Here is a 25,551-nt window from a genome sequence, read left to right as displayed (position 1 = left end):
AGAAAGTTTGCTTTGTTGCTTTCCTTTACCTTTTACCTCTCATAAGAGAATAAATGAAAACTAGAACAGAAGTGCTTTTCTTTCAAGAAAATATGGCATTGAATACCTGAGTATTTTTGCTTTTGAAAGTTGAAATATTGTCAGGTATTTAATAGGATTACACAAATAGTGTGTGTATATGTTAAAGATTATACCCAACAGTTTTGCTTGTATAACTTAACACAGATCCTATTAATGGATAAGTTTGCATTCCAAGCTCCAGCAGCTCCCAGCCTACCCCTGAGCTTGGCCTCAGATGCCCTATAAATGGAATCCTCTCCCCAGAAGCCCTTGTTATACCTTCTTTCCAGAACTACTGAAGCTGTCCAGCAGTCCTTTTTCAGATCTTATTATTGCTTTCTAGTTGCCTCTTTGAACTTGAAGCTCTGAATCTTTCCTCTCCTGGCCAGAATCGAGGCTCCTGTTTCATACAGCCCTGAACCAAAATTGAATGCCAGCTGTAATAGAGTAAATCACTTGTTAAATTATCCTTTGTTGAATATCTACTATTTGTCAGCTTTGTTATATACAGGCCCCAGAGTGAAACAATGAACAAAATATAACCAGTCAAGGTCAACATGTAGCTTACATTCTAGAGGGAGAAGCAGGCAGTAAACACACAAGCAACTAATATATAATATACAACTAGGTAAATAGAGCTGTGAAAAAAATAAGCAGGTTAAGGAGATAGTGGAGATAGAGATGGGGAACTATTTTTATGTGTGTCTCCACTTTTAAAGAAGTGACTTTTGAACTGAGAGCTGAATGAGGTAACAGGGAAAACCATGGAGTTATCTGGAGAAGCATATTTCAAATGGGGAATATAGCAAGTGCCAAGGTCCTGGAGGGGGAGCATGCTTGAGCCTCAAGAACAGTGAGAACTGGGGATCCCTAGGTGGCTCAGCGGATTAGCGCCTGCCTTTGGCCCAGGGTGTGCTCCTGGAGTCCCAGGATCGGGTCCCGCATGGGGCTCCCTGCATGGAGCCTGCTTCTCCCTCTGCCTGTGTCTCTGCCTCTCTCTCTCTTTCTCTCTGTCTCTGTGTGTGTGTGTGTGTGTCTCTGTGTGTGTGTGTGTGTCTCATGAATAAATAAATGAAATCTTAAAAAAAGAAAAACAGTGAGAACTACTAGGGCAATGGTAGATGCAGACCAGACATGCAGGGATCGGTAGGCCATGCTAAGCTGTTGTAATTTTATTCCAAAGATAATGAAAGTCACAGAAGTCTTGTCTAGAGGGGAATGGTCAGGTCTAATTTACCACACCGAAGCCAAGCTCCAACTCCAGAGATCCCTCCTGGGAGGAGGGAATCAGATGGAATAAAAACTCTTGCCCATTAGAGTTCTGATTGAATTTGATAATGATTAGCTATGTTAGCCAGTAACAGCATTAGATTTTGTCCACAAGATTTTTTTTTTTACCCTAACAACATTGTTTCTGGCACAAAATAAGAATAGAAAAGAGAGGGGTGGAAAAGTAAGAAGTTATAGACAGAATGGCATCAACTGCTCTCTGAAAACAACTGGAGCAGGACAAGTGGACTTAGCCTTGCTCAAATGGCCAAATTGGGTATATTTTTAATTCGGTTTCTATAGATAGTTGTATGTACAGTCTTGCTGTTTTCTCCTCAATGGAGAGCAAGTAGAGATGTTCCCCACTTGGGATGGTTCATCTCATGTTTTTTGTTTTTGTTTTTTTTTTTTTTGACTTTATGATGGCTGGTGCAAAAACAGTACACATTAAGCAGAAACTATACTTTGAATACTTAATCTTGCTCTTTTCCCAGGCTAGTGATTTGTGACACGATCCCCTCTCATGATGCTGGGTTAGGCAGAGAGCTGCAGCTCCTAGACAGCTATGTGATCACAAAGGTCAACAGCTCCTATTCTTAAATCATTCTGTTTTCCACTATTAATACAGTATTTTAAAAAATTGCATGAGCTATTCAACACTTTATAATAAAATAGCATTTGTGTTACATGATTTCTGTCTAACTGTAGGCTAATATAAGTGCTCTGAGTGTATTTAAGGTGGGCTCAGCTAAGCTATGATGTTAGGTAGGTTAAGGGTATCACATGCATTTTTACCTTACGGTATTTCCAATTTACAACAAAATTATCAGGATTTAAACCCATCATAAGTCAAGGAGGAGCTGCACTTAAAACAACTTAAGCTTCTAAGTATTTTGAAAAGTAGGACCTTTAGTGATAACCTTTGAAAAGTTATCACTAAAGTGAAGTAACTATTTACTAACTTGGTTCTTTTTAAAATGTTTTATTAGTGCCCAGGAGGAGCATTTACACCCAACATGCGGACTACTAAGGAGTTTCCAGATGATGTTGTCACTTTTATCCGAAACCATCCCCTCATGTACAATTCTGTATACCCAATCCACAGAAGGCCTTTGATTGTTCGCATAGGCACGGATTACAAGTACACAAAGATAGCTGTGGATCGAGTGAATGCTGCTGACGGTAGATACCATGTCTTGTTTCTTGGCACAGGTAAGCATTTGAGCTCAAACTATCCTGCAATGTGCAGAAAAGGAGTTTAATAAGTAAGGACCATAATATTGGAACCAGAGAGACTCCAATGTTGATTTCTTCAAAACCCTTTCTTCGTAGGGTTATTGTGAGGAACAAATGGGTTCATATATGTAAAGCACCTAGAACAGTCGCTGGCACATATAATAGAGAAAGATAATAATTATGAGCTGAAAGAAAAGATGGGAAGAAATCTTAAGCATGTAAGTGTGTCTCTCAACTGAAGCAAATTCTGCAACTTCTTAACAAATACATGGAGCCATTCTCCAAGCAATCATGATAATGGTAGATAGTTCTAGATGACACTTAAGGGTAAATTTAATAACAAATAGAAATAACTTTTTTGAAAATATTAACAGTGGTATTTTAATATATTCACAACCATAGTTTGCCAATTTTAATAGACTGAGTGAAAAATACTCTTGTTTATAAATCTATATGAATGTGAAATGACTGGCTCTATAGCAGGGGTCCTCAAAATGTGTTCCCCAGACCAACAAAATCAGTATTACCCAAGAACTTATTAGAAATGCAAAGTTTAGGTCCCCAGTCCAGAAACTCTAGGGATAAGACCCAGCCATCTGTGTTGTAGCAAGCCCGCCAAGTAACTCAATACACAGTAAAGTTTGAGAACCACTCCTCGAGAGGAAAAAGCTCTAGTTTGCCATTAGACAGTAATTAACATCTTTCAAACATTCCTGACTACGTTGCAGGAAGTGATGAAGTCTTTTTATTTATAATATCAAAACTACTTCATGAAATTAGGCAGTTCCTCTACTAGCTTAAGAAAGAGATAAGGAAAAAATAAATAATAAATAAATAAATAAATAAATAAATAAATAAATAAGAAAGAGATACAAAACGTGTCTATAAATCTCATTATAAGCTATGCAGTGGTGCAACACATATTCTGACCTAAGAAATGAATTGCACTCACACTTCACTCAATTTAAGATGTGGGTATTTAGCCAAGAAAAAATACCCACAAAGTGTGGCTTTCCTATAAAATTCTTATTTTGTTCTTACACTGAAACGCCCAGATCTGAATCTTTCACTCTCATATAATTTCAGCCTGTATTGGTCGGAGGTTGAGAACCTGCTGGCAGGTGTATTTGGCATCATCTTTCACACTTAGACATACGGGTGTTTTCACTGGTCCTCTCTTTGTTTGCCCCATACCTGAGAAATAATTCCTCCTTCCCAGACTAACCATTCTCTAGTCTGTTCTCAATTTTATCCTTTCCTGCAATTTCCAGGAACTTTATCAGTTATCTTCTCATTCACTTTGTTCGTTCATTCTCTACTGTATCCTTGGCTAGAAACCTTACACCAGGATACAAAACTAGACTACACCTTCACTCTTGGCCACTTCTGCTGTACTGCTGGTTTTGCCAAGGTCTTCAATGTCCTAATGATAAGAAAACCCAGTGAATCACCGAGCACCTTTAATCACTGAGGTATTTCCATCTCCTCTTTGCACCATTTGGTATTGTAGAATCTCTCTTTACCTGTTGCTTCGGCCACAAGTAGTAGAAGTTCCTTCTCAGTTTCCTGCATAAGCCTAGCTTCTTCCTGCTTGTGAACGTAGGTATTCCCCAAGGTTCTGTCCACAGTCCTCTTCTTTTTACATATTCTTTGGCCATTTCATTTATTCATTTGGTTTTAATCTATTATGTGCAAACAAATCCTAAATCCCTCGTCATTGTCATATCCTGAGCTCAGTATTTGGATTTACATCTTCCCTTTTTTGTATTTTATTTTATGATTTTAATTTTTTTAAGTTTTTATTTTAATTCCAGTTAGTTAACATACAGTGTTATATAATATAGGTGTACAATATGGTGATTCAACACTTCCATGCATCCCTGGTGCTCATCACAGTAAGTACGCTCCTTAATCCCCATGCCCCACCTACCTCTCCACTGGTAACCATCAGACTATGCTCTATAATTAAAAGTCTGCTTTTAGCTTTGACTCTCTCATTTGTTTCCTTTGCTTTTTTCTTGTTTCTTAAATTCCACATATGAGTGAGATCCTATGTTTTTGTCTTTCTCTGATTTATTTCACTTAGCGTTATATTCCCTAGCTCCATCCACGTTGTTGCAAATGGCAAGATTGCATTCTCTTTTTTACAGCTGAGTGATATTCCATGTGTATATACCATCTCTTCTTCATCCATTCATTAGTCGAGGGACACTCAGACTGCTTCCATATCTTGGCTGTTGTAAATAACGCTGTTATAAACATAGGGGTGCATATAATTGGTGCTTTTGTATTCTTTTGGTAAATACCCTGTAGTGCAATTGCTGGATCATAGGGTGGTTCTATTTTTAGCTTTTGAGGAAACTCCACACTGTTTTCTACTGTGGCAGCATCAGTTTGCATTCTCACCCAAGAGCACACAGAGTGTTCCTTTCTCTCCACATCCCTGCCAACATCTGTGTTGTTGATTTGCATCTTACTTTTAGATCGCACACAATGTGTAACTCCTTAACATTTCAAACAGCATGCTTCAAACTTAATTTATCCACTCCTGAGACTCTGGAACCAATGCTTAATCCAGTCTCCCATATTGGTATTCTTACCACACCTTCCTTCCAATGTTCTATTTCTCCTTGATATGTAATTTCTCTGTAGGCATATCACTGTGCCTGGTAAACTTGACAAATGTCAAGATGATTTGAATATCATGACTATATCCATTGCTACTCATATAACAAAGTGAATTCATAACTATTTGCAAAAGCTCATCTTCATTTGCATACAAGCTCTGTTCTCCCAAGATGTAACCTCCATATGGATGACTTTGAAGAGTTGCGTTTAGCCTTGGCTTGGACCATCTGGCATGGAGTTTGCATTAAAAAAAATCCTTGAGGTGAAGTGATAATTTTAGAGTCATACATCTTCTCAATATCTCATACTACTCATAAAGAGTAACTGTTTTCTTTTCTTTTCTTTTTCTCTTTTGGAACTTGTGTTAAATGTGAACTCTGATGTCACAGGTTGTCTCAGGAAAGTTTGCATAAAATACGTAGATTTAATGGAGGAGGGATCCCTGGGTGGCGCAGCGGTTTGGCGCCTGCCTTTGGCCCAGGGCGCGATCCTGGAGACCCAGGATCGAATCCCACATCGGGCTCCCGGTGCATGGAGCCTGCTTCTCCCTCTGCCTGTGTCTCTGCCTCTCTCTCTCTCTCTCTGTGACTATCATAAATAAAAATTTAAAAAAAAAAGATTTAATGGAGGAAATTTTCAAGTCTTTATAAACTGTGTAGCAGTGTTTATTCAGATAGACGGCAGTAAGAAACATACTTTTGCACAAATTCTTTGGCTTTTCTTGCCACATAAGTATCTGGCACCTTTACATGGACTTTTTATGTTGGTATTTAAACATTTGTGTCATTTTGAAAAACAGTATTTAGGCATATGTTTTTAATTGTACTGGGAAGCTTCCCTAATGATTGCTTACAAAGCCACATGAGTCTCTGAAAGACTCTAATAGGAAAGCACATGCTATGACACTCCCTCTGCCAACAGCATCTTTCTGAAGAGATGATAGCTCACTGAACCGTTGGATCTTATCCTCATGGTTATATCAGACTGTACTAGAATTTAGAAATTGTGATTTCTGTTTGCCTGAAACTCTTAACAGCCAGTATATTTGTATAAGATGGTTGTTGCCCATGTAGTTCTTGGATTGTTGGTGAAATTTCTTCAAAAGGGAGAGTTCTCAGTGCTTGTTTGCTACTAAAAGTGAATAGAATAGCCTTTTCTGAAATGGAACTTGGGAGAATTACAGGTCACCGCTCCCAAGGATTTCTTAGCTTTGGGCATCTAAATGTCTTAGGAAGGGTATAATATGTCATGGTGTTGCCAAATTCCTCATTACCAGAGAGCTTTTCAGCTGTTTAAAGTAAATAATAATGTTCCAATTAATGCCATGAGTCAAGCTTCTCTCCAGGCTTTCCTTTCTCTCTACCATAATGGAAATTTTAGAGGAATTTAATGAAGACCTTAGTTGTCAAAGAAGGTATCATTTAAAAAAACCCCAAACAACTTACATGACAGTTAATTGGAATGCAAATAGGATCTTATGTAACTATTCACTTTGAATATTATGAATGATTTGTAGCTCCCAGAATCTCTATGGTATTTAGGTGAGCTCAACGCTTAGTAACCCTTACAATTAGCCCCTTCCAGTGGACTACTACACCAGCTGAGTTTGAGAGACTGGTAATCTGACCCTCCACTCTCCTGGTACTACTTCATTATGCTTTGTGTACTGCAAGATGCAAAGACAGGCAGACAGATAGATAGACAATAAATAAGAAAAAAGAAAGGGAAGAAGAGAGGAAAGAAGAAAGAAGGAAAGAAAGAAAGATAATAGAACTTTGTCTTCTCATCGTTTATTTCTTACAGCTTGCATTATCGATATCTAATCTAGGGTTCAGCAAACTACAACCTGAACCGAATCTAGCCCACGGCATGTACAGTACATAAGCTAGGAATGTTGTTTTTACATTTTTCAATGATTGAAATAAATTAACAAGGAGAATATCTCACGAGCACTGAAAACAACAAGATACGTAGATTGCCCTGTTCAAAAATGAAGTTTATTAGAATATGGCCACATTCATTCTCTTCCGTTTTGTCTGTGGCTGCTTTTGAGCTACAGTGCCAGGGTTGAGTATCCTCCACAGAGACTGCTTAGCTCACAGAGCCTAAAATATTTGTTATTTGGCCTTTTAGAGAAAAAAAGAGTTTTGTCTAGTAGTTGGATAATTTTAGAAAAATGAAGACTTCTTAAGAAGCTATTTTCTAATATGTAGATATAATACAGGAATTCATAATGTTGCCCAAAATAAATATTTCTTCTTTTATCTTGAGTAAAAAATATTCTGCTGTTCTATTAAAATTTAAACTAGAAACTAAGTTCACTAAATATGTTCCCATTCATTCCTGCTACCACCCCTCTAAAAATGATCTCATGTTGGAAAAAAAAAAAAAGTGTTTTCAGGTCAGTGCTTTTGTTTTATTCTGTAGCATTTGTTGATATTTGGTAGTATCTTTGTTTTGTTCTGGCGGTTTTTTGTGTGTGTCGTTTTGTTTTGTGTTTTAAATTCTTAGTTCTGTGGGTATTTGTGTGATCTTACTTCCCTGCCCCCCTTTTTTCTTAATCTTTAGGAAAGGCTGTAAAACAGCAGGCAAGAGCTCTCATAGGATTAACATTTCTATTTTACTTTGCCACCTACTGCTTACATCCAGGCCATTGGTTCAAAGCTGACTGTATTGCACCAGTGAAGACATTTTTGCCTGTTTTCCTTCTGCCTCTGGAGTTATGAAAATATTTAAGTGTCTGGGTCAGGTTTAGACACATTCTATCAAATTTATATTTTTAGCGCTATATATGAATCAGAATGACATGTGGTTTCTGATGAAAGAACGATAGTATTCTTGTGAATGGGTGTTAGCGGTTTAGGATGATTTAATGGCATTATGATTTTTTTATGTAGGGTCCATACATGTGGTGTTCTGCCAAAATTCTTATATAGTATGGACTGTTTCATGCTTCTTATTAGCTTCCGTTTCACTGGATGAGTACTAAGTTGGAATGTTGGCTCCAGGAAGTCCTTTGAAAGTGTGGAGTTTTGAAGTGTGTGCCACATATGTGACTAAAGCCTTAATATGTTTGCCTTGCAGCGTTACAGGATAACTACCTTCATAGTAACAAACCAGTTTTGGCAGTCGCATCTCTTGGAATGGCACACTTAATGAACCGCAGGGCCAGGCATTTTGATTTTTAAATAACTCCCTAAAATACTGCATTTAAATTTGATAGCTGGAGCAGTGCTTTTGAGCTCAGGAAAGACTACCATCAGTTGGAAGCTGTGCATGAATGTCACTCTAAGGATAATGCCTGGACTTCCCCTCTGCTTACGAGTAGGAACAAATCCCTTTATAAGTCACTGGTTTTTAATAACATTGTGGTTCACTGCTTTCCAAAGCAGAATCTGAAAACTTCTGAGAGTTTACCAAGGATTCTACTGGGATTTTCACAGCAGGAAAAACTAATAGAACAGAGTGGAATGATGACTGAATTGACAGGAGAAGATGATAAATCGTGGTGTGATGACTGCTTGATCATGTAGAAGAGTAGCAGAAAGGGTGTCCGTGAACAGAGAGGGAGAGAGAGAGAGAGAGAGAGAGAGAGAAGAGAAGGAAGGTAGCCAGCCCATGGAGTGATTGCTAATCCAGAGATGAATGTTCTCATTTACATTTTACCTCCAAAAGACAGTTTATTCAAAATAACATCCATGGCTAATTGCTGAAACTTTTTTATGCAAAAAGCAGTTTTTTTCGTTTAAGCTACTTTTCAGAGATATATTCTTTTTTAAAGATTATACAATCTCATGTAGTGATCATGTAAATGTTAGTATTCTTAGTTTACCTGAACAACCCATTTGTTTATTTTGTATTCTACTTATTATGCAAGAAAGTATACTTTTTCAGGTTTCTGAAATATTTTCCTCCTGTTATAATGATGCTAATTAAATTTATAGTACTTACTTTTGCCAGGCATGTTACTGACTCTCATCTAACTCTTATCATTAGTCAGGAATTGTAAGAATGCAGTCTCCATGGGGGCAAGCGTACATGTCAGACTTCTTCATTGCTGTCTCTTCAGTACTTACCAATAGTGCGTCACTCCGAGTTGCCCCTCAATAGATATTTGAATCAAGGAATAAATGAGTTGCACTTATCCTCCATCCTGTCTGGACAGAAGCTCAGATGAGTTAAGATCACATAGATATTTGGTTTATGATACAAGTAGAATATAAACTCTTACTGTCTGATTTCACATCCTGAGCATTTATTCTCTTCACTATATATTATTTACCTCTTATGAAGTTAAGGTAATTTCATTTATACTTTCTCATTATATATATATATATATATATATATATATATATATATATATAGTGAATTAAGTGTTTCATCCACATAAGTCAAGATGATGTTGATGTGCTGACATTCAACATTAGCATCAGATTTGTTTGGTTTGAATGACATCACTCACTTTTGCCCATCCACATGTGTCACCAAGCCTTACATGTGACCAAGATACGTCTTACAAGGTGACAGAGAAGACATGCAACAGACTGTATTTGTGTGTAAATGAACTTAACTCTGCTAGAATTTAACCTGTGAATCTGATATCTTTCTGTGTCAGTTTCCATATATTCAAGAATGAAAAAGATTGTATTTTTCAGGGAGGGGAGGTTGCAGAAATGGAATGGGTCTTCTCCTTAATTTTTGATAGATCACTAAATCTTTGCACATCTCAAGTTTTTTTTTTTTTTTAAGTGGGGCTTATATCTGTCTTCAGTATGCCTTACAAACTCACCAAGACACATGCAGATCTCTTTGGCAAGCTTCTATTACTTAATTAAAATGGATCCTGCATATTCAATGGATATATTTGGAGGATTTCAGAATATCATGCTAGGAGAATGTGCCTCTCAACAGGAGAGATGGTGATTGCTCTGTGACACTGACTGACTCTTTACTATTTAATCACTGATATTTTTCTAGATGACTTGAAAACAACTACAGCCAAACCTTATCCCCACACATTGCCTTCATTTAACCCTTTACACTAAATGTACATTAGAAACGTTTCTACCACAAAGAGAATTTAAAATCTTTTGTCTCTGTGTTAAGAAAAAATAACCACACTGTGTTTTTGTTCTTGATGTGCTGCCAAGTTTCTCCCAGGCAGACTTGGCAGCTTTTGTCCCGAGGAGAAGAATTCGCAGCCTTAGACTCAGCGAGGCCAAGCCTTCTAGATGTGATTACCCAAAGGAGGTCTGAGCTACCTCTCAGTTGTGGAGGTGGTTTCTGTGGTTTTCCAGCTTTACAAGTTTTTGTTGTTGTTTTTTATGGAACTGAAGAGAATTCAAATTTTGTAGAAAATGGAAAGGTTTCATTTTAGAAGATGAAGCATAGTGTAAGTAGGAATAAAAAGATTTAAAATTGGATTTTCTGAGGCGAATCGGTGGTATTAGAGTCAGAAATGCTTACTTAGTTGTATGGCTATTTTCCTCTTCCACTAACGTGGTAGGTAGACTAGTAGCCCCCAGCGGTTACAGCACAGTATCTGGAACCTGCGGATGTGTCACCTTACATGGCAGGCTGTGTTATAGACCTTGAGAGGAGGAGATTTTCCTGAATTGTCTGAGTATGCTCAATCGAATTACCTGACTGTGTGAGAGCAGACCTTTCCCGGCTGTCACCAGGGGGAAATGTGACAGTGGAAGAAGTGTCAGAGAGTTGTGATCCTGCTAGCCTTGAAGATGGAGGAAACAGAAGAGTGTGGCAAAGAATTTGGTTGCGTTGGGATGCCTGGGTAGCTCAGAGGTTGAGCATCTGCCTTCAGCCCAGAGTGTGATCCTGGGGTCCTGGGATTGAGTCCCACGTCAGGCTCCTTGCATGGAGCCTGCTTCTCCCTCTGCCTGTGTCTCTGCCTCTCTCTCTCTCTCTCTCTCTCTCTCTCTGTGTGTCTCTCATGAATAAAAAAATAAAATCTTTTTAAAAAGAACCTGGTTGGGTTCTAGAAGCTAGAAAACTCAAGGAAGCAGTTGGTTCCTAGACTCTCTAGAAAGGAATACAATTCTCCTGACACCTTGATGTTAGCCTGGTGAGACCCATGTGAGACTTTGAGTCTACAGAACTATAAGGCAACAAATATGTTTTGTTTTAAGACACAAAATTGGTGTTAATTTGTTATAGCAGCAACAGGAAGCTATTGCAACTGGGTTTTGAACTCTAGCTTCATTGAAAGACTACAGTAAAACTATTTGATGTTTGTCTTCAGAATTTCTAAAATGAAAATAATCAATCCGATGTTTTAAAACTCTGGCAGAGCCTTTGCTAATTAATCCACAAAGAAATATGTTTTGTTCTATAGCTCCTTTTCAACTAGTACAGAATAACATAGTAATACATCAGAAAGATATTATTTATTCACTCATTAGAATTTAGTGATATTATTGCATGCCAGGGCTTATGATCTATAAAGAAAAATAGCAACAGCACTTACCTTTAAGGAGCTCATGGCCCAGTGGAGGAGACAATTCAATCTAATTCAGTTAATATTATTGAGCACCTGTTACCTGTTGTGTGGCAGGCACTTGCACAGGTCCTTGGAATACACCAGTGAACCAAAGAGACTAAGATCTCTGCCCTCGTGGACCTTACATTCTACTGGAAGAGAAAATGACCATAATACATGAACAAATTATATAACCTATTTGAAATGAAACACAGACACACCCTGGAGAATTTGTGGTCAGGGTTTGCCTCATTGGGATGGTTAGAGTTTAGCAAAGACTTAAAAAAATAAAAGAATATTTAGGGAAAGAGCATTGTAAACTCTTCGTAGAGCCCAGTGTGTTAAGATCTATAATGTGAGGATCTGTAGAGTCCTGAAAGGAAGTGGCAGCCAATACACACTTGAGACAGTTTCCTATTGCTACTTATCAAATTACCAAAAGATTAGTGGCTTAAAACTATACACATTTGTTATTTCAGTCCGTAGATGAATGCTTGGCTGGACTCTCTGCTCAGGGTCTCACAAGTCTGCAAAGTGTAAGCCAGGCTGCATTACTTTCTGGAGTTCAGCATCTCTTTCAAACTCACACGATTTCTGAAAAAAATGACATTCTTCGATTTTGATGCAGAATTGAGGCTACAGCAGCTCCCTGACACATAGATCTCCCTATTGGTCATTCAAATCATAGTTGTTTGCACCTTCAGAATTAGCAGTCTCTCCCTTCAATCTGCCAAAATGGGGTTTCATATAATGTGGCACAGTCATGAGATTGACATGCTGTCAGCTTAGCATTGTTCTGTTGGTTACAAGCAAGCCACACCTTCCACCTGCACTCCAGGGGAGAGGGTATACGGAGACATGACTCATTAGGGATCACCTAAGAGGGGGTCAGCCACTGCCTACATACGTCGTAGATAGATCACTTGGACAATGACGTGGCACATACAGTACAGACAGAAAAGAAAGCCAGTTGGCAGACTTTTTGTTTATCACCGGCAAGAAAGGATGAGAGCCTAAATTAAGACAGGTGTTAGAAGTTGGAGGTTGAGAGGGATTACCGGGTTCGAGAGATATTTTGGAGGCGATAAGGACTTTATGATAACAAATTGATTTGGGAAAGGTGGAAGGGTGAAAACAGTGTTTAGTGTTTTATAGATTTATGACTTGGCAAATAGATGGGAAGAAGTACCGTTCACTGATCAAGGGAGTATAGAATCAGCAAGCAGATTTAGAGAGTAGTGAATTCCTTTTTCTATGGCACACCTACACTTGGCTATGACCTGTTGTGTATCAGAGACTGAGTTTTTCATCAAAAATACATTATCTTGTCAGAATCTCAGAGCCACCCTATGAGATAGTATCAGTAGCCTCATTTTACAGTTGTGTAAACTGAAGCTTTGAGAGGTTAAATGGCTTTCTTAGGGTTGAGATGACTGTGTGTAACCGTAATTAAATTCAAATCCAAGTCTGTCCCACACTGAGTTAACGATTTGGTGGACCATCAGGAGGAATAAGTCAGAGAGTGTTGTTGTAGATACACTTCAGCAGAGAGGGCTGTGCTGGAGATGAAGATACGGGAGTCACAGCGATGTAGGTGTTAGCTGAATCCGTGACAATCCTGGAGGCCCCACTAGGAGACTAATTCAGATAAGAATTTAACTCTGAGGAGCTCATCTAAGGTTAGGAAAATAAAGAGTATTTGCCAAGGAAATGGAGAAGGAGCGATCAGGAAAGTCAACCGAGGAAGAAGAAGTACCATGTGGTCTAGAGCAAAAAGAGTAGCTGGCAGTAAGGAAGCAGTAGTGGACAGCCTGAGCCGTGGCACGGCTGTGAGGGGGTGACCTTGTCCTACATTCCTTTCCTCATTGCCCTATCTCCTTTCATACCAGCAAGATTTGAGAGGGAAATGGCCATTCTCTTTGAAAAAAAAGGAAATGTGAACAGGAGGAAGTAGGAAGAGGTCAACAGGGGCAAGGAAACGGTGGGTTGAGAGACAACAGAGCTGAATGAAAGGGGAAAGCTCCTCTGCAGCCCAGCATCCGGAAACCTAGGTTGAAAGTCCAGGCCATGGAGCATCTACCTGCGGTTTAAACACTGACAATGAACACACAGCAGCCGATCTTACAGTGAAAACAGTGCAGGAAATAGGTTAATTAATGCCCATATAATTTATGAATCTCAGACGAGTAATTCTTTCCCTAGATGTTGAAGGACCAAATAGAAAGACTTAGCCCCCAGTTTTGCATCTTTGGAAGTTTAGTTGTTGCATTCTATGTAAGATTAGACCTACATGTTAGACCTTATATAGAATGTACACCTGCATTATTCAAAGTAAGTCTGTTTGCTTTAAGTTCGATATAAATATCATTCAAGATATAATGCGATAGGGATATTAAAATGTGATATGTATGTTTTAGTGGTTTACAACATCCTCAAGTGTTAATTTTAGTGATTTCTGAGACCCTTTTTGAGAATTCCTTAGTTGTATCACTGGGAAACGATAATAATGCACATATTGATGGGTTATCACATGGACTAATACTACATTAAAATTTTTTTTCTAACCCTCACAGAGAAAATTAGCTTCTAGGATCAGAGGAAACATATTGTATTGTGAACGTATTAAACATTTTCATACATGGGATATAGCAGATGTTTTTCATGAGAACACACACCTTAGTTGAATAAGTTAAATTTTTCAAATGGCGCATTTTTCTGTTTTCTTATTTCTTGGTGAGCCTTAACCAGATCAAAACTGATAATTCAGTCACTTTTTATAGAATTGCTAATTTAATAAAATTACTGACATTAAGATTTGTCTTTCAGCTTTGCCCCAGAAGAGTACTTTTCAATCAAGTTATCCAAATGTACGTAACCCTGAACCATTACACAGCAGTAATGGATACAAGCATGTGTGTGCTTACCTGTGATAGCGTAGATTACATATGGCAGCATGATACGATGAATAAAAATCTCCAGAGATTTTTCTTATAATGACCAAATCTAATTTTTTTTTCTTTTCCAAATGTAATTTTGGTTGGGATTTTTCCAAAATCTTGTTAAATACGGAACATGTTAGAATAAGTATAATCAGTTATCCTTGTGATGTAGTTGTGTTTTTTTTAATGTAGTTTTTTTTTTTTTTTTTTTTTTTTTTGAGTAATGTTGGGGTCCAGAGCCAACAGCCAAGAAGGAATTCTTGAGATGTCTTTGGTGCAAAAGGTGGTTTTACTAAAGCCTGAGGACAGGACCTGTGGGCAGAAAGAGCGGCTAGTACTACCCCCGGGATTGTGGGGAGCAAGTGACCCTATACCTTGCAATGGGGAGAAGTAAGGATAAGGAAAGTTGCAAAGGACTTTCATATGCTAAAGAGGACTCACGGGATCCTGAAGGCCTTGCTATTGTCAAGCTAAGGTGGTTTTCCCTTTAGCAAAGTGTTGATGTTAAGATAGCTGGGGGTTTCCTGGAGGAATGATACAATCTGCCTATCTCAAGTATTTGTCAATGGGCTGTCAGGTGACTGAATTTCTCATTTAATTTTATCTGTATTTCCTTCTGCCTTTGTTTCTCATGTCACTTGGATGATTCTAGACTAAGAATTAGGGAACAGGCTTTGACTTCAAAGGATCTAGTTTTAAATCCTGCCTTCTTTCACTTGTTGGTATTCTGACCTCAAGCAAATTCTATAACATCTCTAAACCTTAGTTTCTTAATCGTTCCTACTTTATGAACATATATCAAAGATTGAGATGATATATGTAAAACCCTGAATGTACCGCCTAGCAGTTAGTAAATATTCAGCAGGTACCTGAATACTTGCATCTACATAGTAGATATATATTTATTGAAATCAATCATATATGGCTATGAATATAAATGTATACAAGTATATATGTCTACACATAAATATTCTTGAATTCCTATTATGAATCCTGATACTCTCCTATTCACTAGACATAAGCAGTGAACAAACCACAAGAAGGCCTCTCTTTTCATAGACTTACTACCTTTGTGGGAGGAAACAGTCAAGGGAATAATATGTGTATAATTGTTTCCAGTATTTCTTAAATTTGAGTACACTGCATTAGAAAAAGAAGAGAGAGGAAAAAAATCTAACTAAGGTAATAGGTGAAGCTGCTCATGTAGATGGCATTTCTTTTGTATGGAAATTATAGATAAAAGTAAAACACTGGCATATAAGAATAGTAAATAATATATGTCACGAAGAGTGGGAATAACGAAAGATAGTTTCAGAGCATGGAGAGTAAAATTAGTTATATTCTCTGTAGAGTTTACAAGGAAGGTTCACAGAGGCTCTCTCCTTTGATCTTGAACAGCCTTGTCAGATATATAAGGTATGACCACACATTTTATAGAGAAATAAAGAGGATTACACGAAGCAGATTTGCTCGTTTATCCCAATGGCAAGTGTAAAACCAGAATGGATACAATGGAAACAGAGGATGCTTCTGCAGGTTGGTGGAAGCGGGTATATTTTCTTTCTCAATAGTGATGTGGGAACCGCCATTAACTGGGCTGTTAAGAGCAACACTCATGAGAGCTCAGTGCAGAAAGAGAACCATCAGATGGCACAGTTACATACAGCGTTGGGGGAACAGCACAGACTGGGTGTACCCCTTCTAATGTAACTGCTATTAGGTGATCTCAATAGCAGCATCCTGAGTTAGTAGAGTAGCTCTACTAGGTCTGCCTTGGAATATTTACGTCCCACTTTACCATGTTAGGAATAACAGGTACATCATTTCAATCCACAGCTTTGCTTCATGATACCTCTTAAATTATTCTTCCATAGCTCAACTTACATATTCTTATTTTTAATCAAGAAACCAATGAACAGAAAAAGAAAAAAGAAAAACCATCCTAATTTATATTCTCTACTTGAAACCAACTGTATTTCAGCCTTCAGAAGTACTTGAATAGAAAAAGGTAATTTTTGCCTATATATTAGGCAAAATGGCTTGCAGAACCTTGGACCACACCCCGTGAAACACATAGTACTGTCTCTGCAGTGAGACAGGAATCTTCAAACAAAGTGTAATAGATAAAAAAAAAACATAAATAGCCTGAAGTAAGTGCAGGTCAGGATTTGTGACCAAATTAGTTCAAGTCAGGACAGATTTTACCACTAAAGGAATTTAAAGAAAAAAAGAAATTGAAAATTAGAGTTGCAGAAAAAAGAGAATGGGCCTCCATTAAAAATAGAGTGTATTCTCCTGCTGATATAAAGGGCTCATACCATAGACACATACTATGTTTTCACTCAGTAAGATATCACCAATGGCTCTGTCTGGCTTATTGGGGGGAGGGGAGCATTTTATTTTACTGGCACTTAAGATTCTAAGAAATATCGTTTGCTTTCGAGTAAAGATTTATTGGTTCACAAAACTGAAAAACAATGGTAGGGTGGCTTTAGATGTGGTTTCACTTGGGCTCTAGCTTCTTTCTTTGGAGTGTTGGGCTCTGTTCTCCTGAGCAGGGAGCAGGAATCCTTTTTGTCCTTCTGTCAACTATTGTCCAATTCACAAATGGCAACTGAAGTTCAAAAAGATATTTGCACCTCAATCAGCTCTGCTAGATTGAGGGTCATATCTGGTTGTCTTTGTTCTTCCTATAAACCTGAGTTTCCATTTTGTATTATTTCCCTTTAGACTAAAATACATTCTTTAATAATTCTTCAAATATAGGAGGTCTGCAGGCAACAACTTCTCACAGATTTTATTTATCTAAAGAATGGCTGATTTTGTCTTCATTTTTAAAGAATATTTTCACTGGATGTAGAATGCTGGGTTAACTCCTTTTTATTTTATTTTATTTTTTCCTTTTGGCATTTAAAAAAGTCATCCCATTTATCTTCTGGCCTCCATGATTCCTAATAAAATATCGTCAATATTGATGCTCCTTGTTCTTGTGACATAAACATCTTTTTTCTCTGTTGTTTTTTTTTTCCCCCTAAGTTTTTTTCTAGAGCTTTTGTTGTCAAGTTTAAATATAATGAGCCTGGGGTGGATCTTTTTATCTCTTTTTATCCTGGATCTCACTGCATTCCTAGATGTGCAACATAATGTTTTTCATCAAACTTGGGAAATTTTCAGGCATTATTTCTTCATATATGTGTTCTTCCCCAATCCCTCCCTGCTCTCCTTTCAGAGCTCTACTTGGCACATATATTAGACTGACTGATAATGCCATACATGCCCAAAAGAATTTGTTCACTTTCTTCAATTATTTTTTCTTTTTTCTGTGTTCTTGCAAGTGGATAATGTCTATTGCTTTGGCTTCAAGTTGTGGCCTCTCTTTCAATTCCAAAGACCAAGTCTATTTGATTTTAGTTGTCAACTATCTGTTTATATCATTTTTATTTCTTTACTGAGTTTTTCAATTAATTCATTAAGACCCTATCTTCCTTTCATTTCTGAATTTCTTTTCAATATTTTCAACATATTTCTGTAGCTATAATAGCTACTTTCAAGTTGTCATTTGCAAGGTTTAAAACATCTGAATAAGTTTTTCTTTTTCTTGTTGACTATTAACCACACATTTTCTCACCATCTCTCTCTCTCTCTCCATGTATGATAATTTTGTTGTTGTTGAATACTGGACCATATACAGATAATACCTTGGCTTTACTTTAGGTTCTGTTATCTTCCCCTGAAGGGTGTTCATTTTTGTTATAGCAGACAGTTATGAGCTGTTCATGTAGAACGTGTTTAGACTTGTTTTACTCTTTGTTAAAAGTCTTGTAGTCAAGGTAAGTCACCCTGATTTAGCAGGACTCAAACTCTAAACCCTCTCCCTTTTATGTCTTATCAGGTCTTGGCTACAAGTTTCCTTAGGACAGCCCTAAAGTTAAATCTTATTCTAAAACATGGCACTTAATCTTATAGGCTCAGGCTTTTCATGTCAGCGGGATGCCAGGAGTTTTAACAAGGTGTTAATGAGATGTGTGTGCTGTGTTGTGCCAGAACTCCCACTTCACCTAGAATTGCTCTTCCCCACAACTGTTGAAACTATAATTTATCTGTCCTATTCTCCCTGTAGCAGCTGCATCTGTTAGGCCTTGGGTGGTCCTATCCTGCAAATATGTATCCCAGGAATCAGCAACAGATTCACAGGGGATTTCCACATGGACTTCCTTTTCTGGAAGAGACATCTTTGTCTCTCTGATACCATATGACACTCAATTAATTTGTTTCTGTTGCCCCCAATTCTCACATCTGTCTTCTCATCTCAGTGGGACCACCATGTGCTACTTGGACAGCAGCTCTTTGCACCTCTGTTAGGAAATTGTGCCAGGCAGAAAGTGGGGCAATCATGGAGCTTACCTTGTGAGTTTTTCTTCTTTTAGTAATGTGCTATTATCCATTATCTAGAAAGAATTACTTCACGTAGTTTGTCAGTTTTAGAGTTGTTTACTGCAGGAAGGCTGTTCCGGTATTAGCTACTTCATCATGGCCAACTGCCATATTGCCCTCCAGAAAGATTTTTGGAATGAATTTTCCACCAAGTGTTTGAAAACCACTATATCTATATATCCATGCCACCTAGGTTTTATCATTATTTTAAGATTTGCAGAGTAAGTGGGTATTTTTTGTAATTTCATATATATATATATATACACACACATATATATATACTTTAAAATATATATGTAGTTTTCATATAAACACAAATCATGTCTCTCTCTCTCTCTCTCTCTCTCTCTCTCTATATATATATATATATATATATATATATATATATATATAATATAATTCTTAAAATGTCTGAAATTTTTTACTATACATTTGCTTGGAGACTCTCCCAAAGTATTTTAGTACATTCCAAATAAGTCATTGGTTTTATATATTAGTAGAAAACATTATTTTAGCTAACTTAAGCAGAAAGAAAATTTAAAATTAACAGATGTATAAAAACCTGATTTTGTAGTCTCTTCTTTGACAAATATAAATAACTACTGGGAAACAAAATAGTTTACAAAGAATCATTATAATTCATCTTCTGTGATATTAAAATATGTGAGCAGAATTATATTTCTTCTGTAAAGTTTATTTAAAAATAACCCTTTAAAAATTTTAAGTCTGTGGTCTGACATGGAACCCCAATACCTAAATTTTAACTCCCTAGGTGATATTGAGTGACATAGTTTGAACACCTCATTTTGAGAAATGTTCAATAGAACATGATCTCTAAATAAGATGGATGTTATTAGGCTCTTCAGAGTGAAATGAAATGAATGGTATCAGCAAATAAACTTGAAAGTCCCTGAATTCTATATTTTCTTCACAATACAGAAAAGTATTTTAACAACTCCGACAGGTTCTTCAGCAAACAGCACAGAAACCTCTTTAACTTAGGTTAACCTAGTACTATTCAAATTTACTTGACCCTACAAACTTTTTAACACTATCACACTTCAGGAGATGCTGAATAGATAGCATTTGTTGATACTGCCCTTCCAAGGGCCTCCCCTCAAATAGAGACACTGAGATGCCTTTGATGGCCAAGTGGGGCTCTAACTACCCTGAAGGGTGAAGCTGAGGGTTGTCAACATCACAGCCCTTAAATTACTTACTGAGTGTGAAAAGCTCTGCTAAGTGTGAGAAATTGTGCTAACTGACCTCTTTTAGAAATATTTCTTTTGTTGTTGTTAAAAGGCAACATTCATGAATAGAATTACCACCTTTTAAAAGTATATTTGGTAAACCATTAATGAACATTATAAATTTATTATTAAGTTTTATTCTCAAATTAAAAAAAATACTTTTAAAAGAATGTAGCAGCAGTTTGATAAACTAACAGGAAAAATGTTTTGAATACATATTTTAACTAACATGAAACGAGGCAGCCAACTGGAAAGATCTAATTTTAGAAACTTATCATGTAGGATGTCCATTCTTCCCTCATTTATCTATAAAGCCTTCATGCATTCATTTGTCACACAGTTATTGCAGGGGTTTGGTGGTTTGTTTGCTTGTTTTGGCTTTAATTATATTGCTCTATTTTAATAAATTGGTTCAGAAAATTACAATGAAGAAAAAATTGTCACTTAACAAATACACTGATTTTATCTTTTTTAATACTAATTTTATTAATAAAAACCTCAACTGATTTTCCCACAATAATTTGCCTCTGAAATCCTAGTTAGTGCTGCTTAGGTGACATCTAGGGGCACCATGGTTGAAGACAGAGGGAAAAAGAAGAATGTGTTGAGTACATGACTTTGAAGTTTATGTTTTTGTTTTTACTAAGTTGAATAAGGCCACTTGTTAGCTGGTAAAATTTCCTATTAATTACCAAAGCCTAGGATCAGATTGACTACATAATTTGCAGAGCCTGGTGCAAGCTGAAAATTCAGAGTCACTTGTTTAAAGTTATTAAGAATTTCCAAGAGGTAACAATAGAGAAGGAAACTGAGCATGGGCCTCTTACTGCAGGAACTTGTGTGATTGCACAGGTCTTAGGCCTACGAAGCCAGCCCTGACTACAATGTTTTTACAGATTAGCAACTGGAGGAAGGGCTCTGACTAGATCTAATTAAGAAGGCAGTGTTCCCATACATCCCCAGGTGACCAGTGGCAAGCAGACAGTTTGGCACAGCAATGTCCAGTGAAACCCCCTAAGGATTATAGTTTAAATGAGACTCAGCTGACAGATATACCGATGACTATTCTAATGAACTGGGGGTGATGAGCTCCATTTGATCACCTGCTTGAGGCAGCCAACATTTACTGTGCTATAAACGCAAGCAAGCTGTTTTGTCTGGAGACCGTGGAAAGGGTTAAGGATAATATTGCTATGATTCCTTGTATTAGAAAAAAAAAATCCTGGGTGGTATAAAATGTATAAGGCAGGAAAGAAAGCTTGTCTGGGGATTTTCTTAAGATTCAGTGAAACAAACAAAACTGAAATTACTAATGTGGGTTAGGGAGTCTACTGTGCCATCTTTGTATATAGGTTTATAGCATGCAAGCACTTATAAAACTCACCCTTCTCCATTCATGTCTTAGTGCTACAATATACTCAAGATATAACTCTTTTTTATATCTCACAGATGAGAAAATTGGGGTCCAGAAAAAAATGATGATTCCAATAATGTCAAAATTTTAGTAGGGAAGCCTGGGGGGCTCAGCGGTTTAGCGCTGCCTTCAGCCCAGGGCCTGATCCTGGAGACCTGGGATTGAGTCCCACGTCGGGCTCCCTGCATGGAGCCTGCTTCTCCCTCTTCCTGTGTCTCTGCCTCTCTCTGTGTGTGTCTCTCATGAATAAATAAATTAAATCTTTTTAAAAAATTTAATAGATGGTCGAGCTATAAATAAAAAAAGACAACTTGAGGGTGTACTATGTATCAGACATCATGCTAAGCAATTTCCATGTATTACTTGTTTAGTTTTTATTAGTCAGAACTCTTTTACCTGAAAGTGAACATACACCTTTCTTAATCTAGTTTTAAAAAAATAATATTTAGTGTGCGCATTCAACTGGGAAATGCAGGAGGCAGCCTCAGGCATAGCTGAATTTGTGCTAAAATGATGTCAGAAATTTATCTTACTATCTTTCAGTTCAGTTTTCCTCTGTATTATTGATTCTCAAAGAAAGTGTCTGCATGTGGTGGGAGGGATGGTCCTGCTCATTGAGATTTACAAGTCTTTCATAGCCCTGATCTCAGAAAGAAGGAGGCTCCCAAATATCTAATTCCCGGGGAAGGCTGGGCCCTGATTTGTTTTTGTGCCCATGCACGCATGAATCACCAGGGCAAAGGGATGCTCTTATTGCACAGGCCTAAGTCATGGTATCTCCCTGGAGCTAGAAGAGAGATACACATGGTTTCTTAACCATATAGAGTGAGAATGAGAGACATGTTTCCAAAAGATGTCCTCAGGGTGTTATTACCAAAAGAATGGGACATGATTCGGGTAGGCCTTGGAAAATGATATCCATTACAAAAGATACAATTATTATTTATATTTACACGTAAGCAAACTGAGGCTTAAGGAAAGAGAAGGATACTTGGCTTCACTGTGAATATGTTGTGGGTGTGGGGCTTATCCCAAGGAAATAAAAGCAATACCCCAAATTCTACAAAACAATAAAAAGAGGGGGGTGCGTGGGTCGCTCAGTGTTTGAACATCTGGCTCCAGCTCAGGTCATGATCCCAGGGCCCTGGGATCGAGTCCTGCATCGGGCTGCCTGCAGGGAGGCTGCTTCTCTCTCTGCCTGTGTGTGTGTATGTGTGTGTGTGTGTGTGTGTGTGTGTGTGTTTGTCTCATGAATAAATAAATAAAATCTTAAAAAAAGGAAAGGATTTATATATTGAGTACATTTAAGGAATGCCAGTCTCGCTACCCTCAGAAGGAAGACATTTGGTAACTGTATTATCATCTTTAAACTAAAAGGTACAGAGATTGCTTTATGTGGACATAACTACTCAGGAGTTTTATGGACATTCTGGAATGTATATCTTTCAATGACTAACATTTTAATGGGAACACACTACTCGAAAAGCCATAAATTCTAGACTGTAAACTCTTGAGTGCTGTGCCTATTTATTTTTGCATCCGTACTGGATATAGTGCCTGACACACTGCAGGCATTCAGTGACTTCTAGTTGAATCAGGGAGTGAAAATGTGTGGAAAACAACCCGAGTCGACTCAGTCATTTAGCAGTGAATGATACAGCCCAGGGATACCTCAGGAATATTTTCAATATGAGAAAGCAAAGGATTCGTATGTCTTGAAAAAAAAAAAAAAAAGCTACAGGTGTCTACCATGACAGCATTTTGAGAGTGACTATCCCATTAACATGGGCCACTTAGGGAGCAGCAGCAACCTATATATTGGCTCTTTCCTGGTGCCACAACTGATGGAAATGATACTTATGCGTTGACAATTGATCGATCTTAAAGTACTAGTATATGCCGTGCCTTAGTCGTGATTAAATTGGATCAGATTTAACCTATGTCTTCAAAATCTGGACTGGAGTATGTGAGAATCAGCAGTTTATAACAAAAGCAGAAATATAGAGACATCCAGAGTACAGCCTTGTAAATGAGTGGTGTACACTAGTGTGATATTGGTTTCTGAGCCCCCAAGTACTACAGATCCTGAACAATCACCTAAATTGTTGATCAAATACTAGAATTATCCTTTTTACTGTTTAACTCCAATCTAGTTAACATGCAGGGTTATATTAAAGTGTACAATAGTCTATAGTAATCAGTCATTCTCTGCATTACTCGATGCTTATCGTGATGTGTGTACTCTTTATTCCTCATCCCCTATTTCAACCCATCCCCCCCCCACCAACCTCCCCTCTAGTAACCAAGAGTTTATTTTCTGTAGTTAAGAGTCTGTTTCTTGGTTTGCTTCCCTCTTTTTATCCCCCCCAGTGCTCGTTTGTTTTGTTTCTTAAATTCCACATATGAGTGAAATCATATGGTGTTTGTCTTTCTCTGACTGGCTTATTTCACTTAGCACAATACTTTCTAGCTCCATCTATGTCGTGGCAAATGGCAAGATTTCATTCCCTTTTATGGCTGAGTAATATTCCATTGTATATATACACCACCTCATCTTTACCCATTTATTACTTGATGGACCCTTGGCTCCTTCCATATCTTGGCTATTGTAAATAATGCTGCAATAAACATAGGGGTGAATGTATCTCTTTGAATTAGTGTTTTTGTATTTTTTGGGTAAATGCCCAGTAGTGCGATTGCTGGATCATAGGGTAGTTTTATTTTTAACTTTTCGGGAACCTCCATACTATTTTCCACAGTGGCTGCACCAGTTGCATTCCTGCCAACTACATGAGGTTTTGTTTTTTTTCCATGTGCTTGCCAACACTTTTTTCTTGTGTTTTTGATTTTAGCCGTTCTGACATGTGTGAGGTCAATTGCTAGAACTATTGCCCTGTCTTTTAAATAGTCCAGTTTCAGTGAGGCCTGGCATTTGGTAAAATAAGAGCATAATCATCTACAATTCTGTCCACATTTTAAATAGGATAATGCCAAATTGCACACTTTCCAGAGAATGGCAGGCAAAATGTTTGGTTTTGAATTTTTATAAATATACTTGAAGAGAATGCTGATGCTTAGACCACAGGAAGAGATTATAAAGGTAAACATGAAGGAATGTAAAAAAGAGACTCAATATATTTTTGGTAGCTATAGAAGAAAGGCCAATCAATAAAAGAGACAAGGAGGTAGATTTAACTGAAAAAGAAAGTTTTCAACCTTTTGCTGATTTGTGAATGATCTCAGATAATAACATTGTAGTGATATTATAGATGAGATTATGTTAGATCGAGATTCTTCCTCAATGTAAGGAGTGTGTTGTCCATTTTTTAGACAATTATCTTTTTTTTTTTTTTCAGAAAACTAGGGTAATTATTAAAGGTGGTCTGAGCACAAAATTACAAAATTCCTCATTTGTAATCGTTTGAGGAAGACACAAACAACTCTGTTTTTTGTATTTACAAATTATTTGAACAAAAAAAAGCTTCCAAAATTCATAAATTCAAGGTCTCATAAAACCTAAATTAACCATGGTTAAAAGTGATGATTGACAATGCCACAGAGATTTAAGGCTATTGTATTCATATTTAAATCCACATATTTGAATGACTATTCTAATCATGCACATAAAAACTTCAGTACAAAAAAAAAAAAAAAACTTCAGTACATGGAATTCTAATAAGAACATATAGGGAATCCCTGGGTGGCTCAGCAGTTTGGCACCTGCCTTTGGCCCAGGGCACGATCCTGGAGTCCCGGGATCAAATCCCACATTGGGCTCCCCTGTGTGGGGCCTGCTTCTCCCTCCTCCTGTGTCTCTGCCTCTTT

The 25,551-nt window shown here is 37.5% G+C and overlaps 1 protein-coding gene across 4 annotated transcripts in view; it reads left to right on the top strand.

The window, feature by feature from the left end:
- SEMA3C (semaphorin 3C) overlaps positions 1–25,551 on the top strand; it is a 215,019-nt gene that overhangs the window by 157,009 nt on the left and 32,459 nt on the right. For all 4 annotated transcript variants that reach the window (XM_041773665.1, XM_041773667.1, XM_041773664.1 and 1 more), the window contains exon 12: positions 2,319–2,541. In XM_041773665.1, coding sequence (XP_041629599.1) covers positions 2,319–2,541 — 223 coding nt within the window. The remainder of the gene's footprint in view (positions 1–2,318; positions 2,542–25,551) is intronic.

Source organism: Vulpes lagopus, chromosome 11, assembly GCF_018345385.1.
Source record: "Vulpes lagopus strain Blue_001 chromosome 11, ASM1834538v1, whole genome shotgun sequence".
NCBI classification, from domain to species: domain Eukaryota; kingdom Metazoa; phylum Chordata; class Mammalia; order Carnivora; family Canidae; genus Vulpes; species Vulpes lagopus.
Note: the sequence above shows the minus strand (reverse complement) of the source record. Positions and strands in the feature narration are given on the sequence as shown.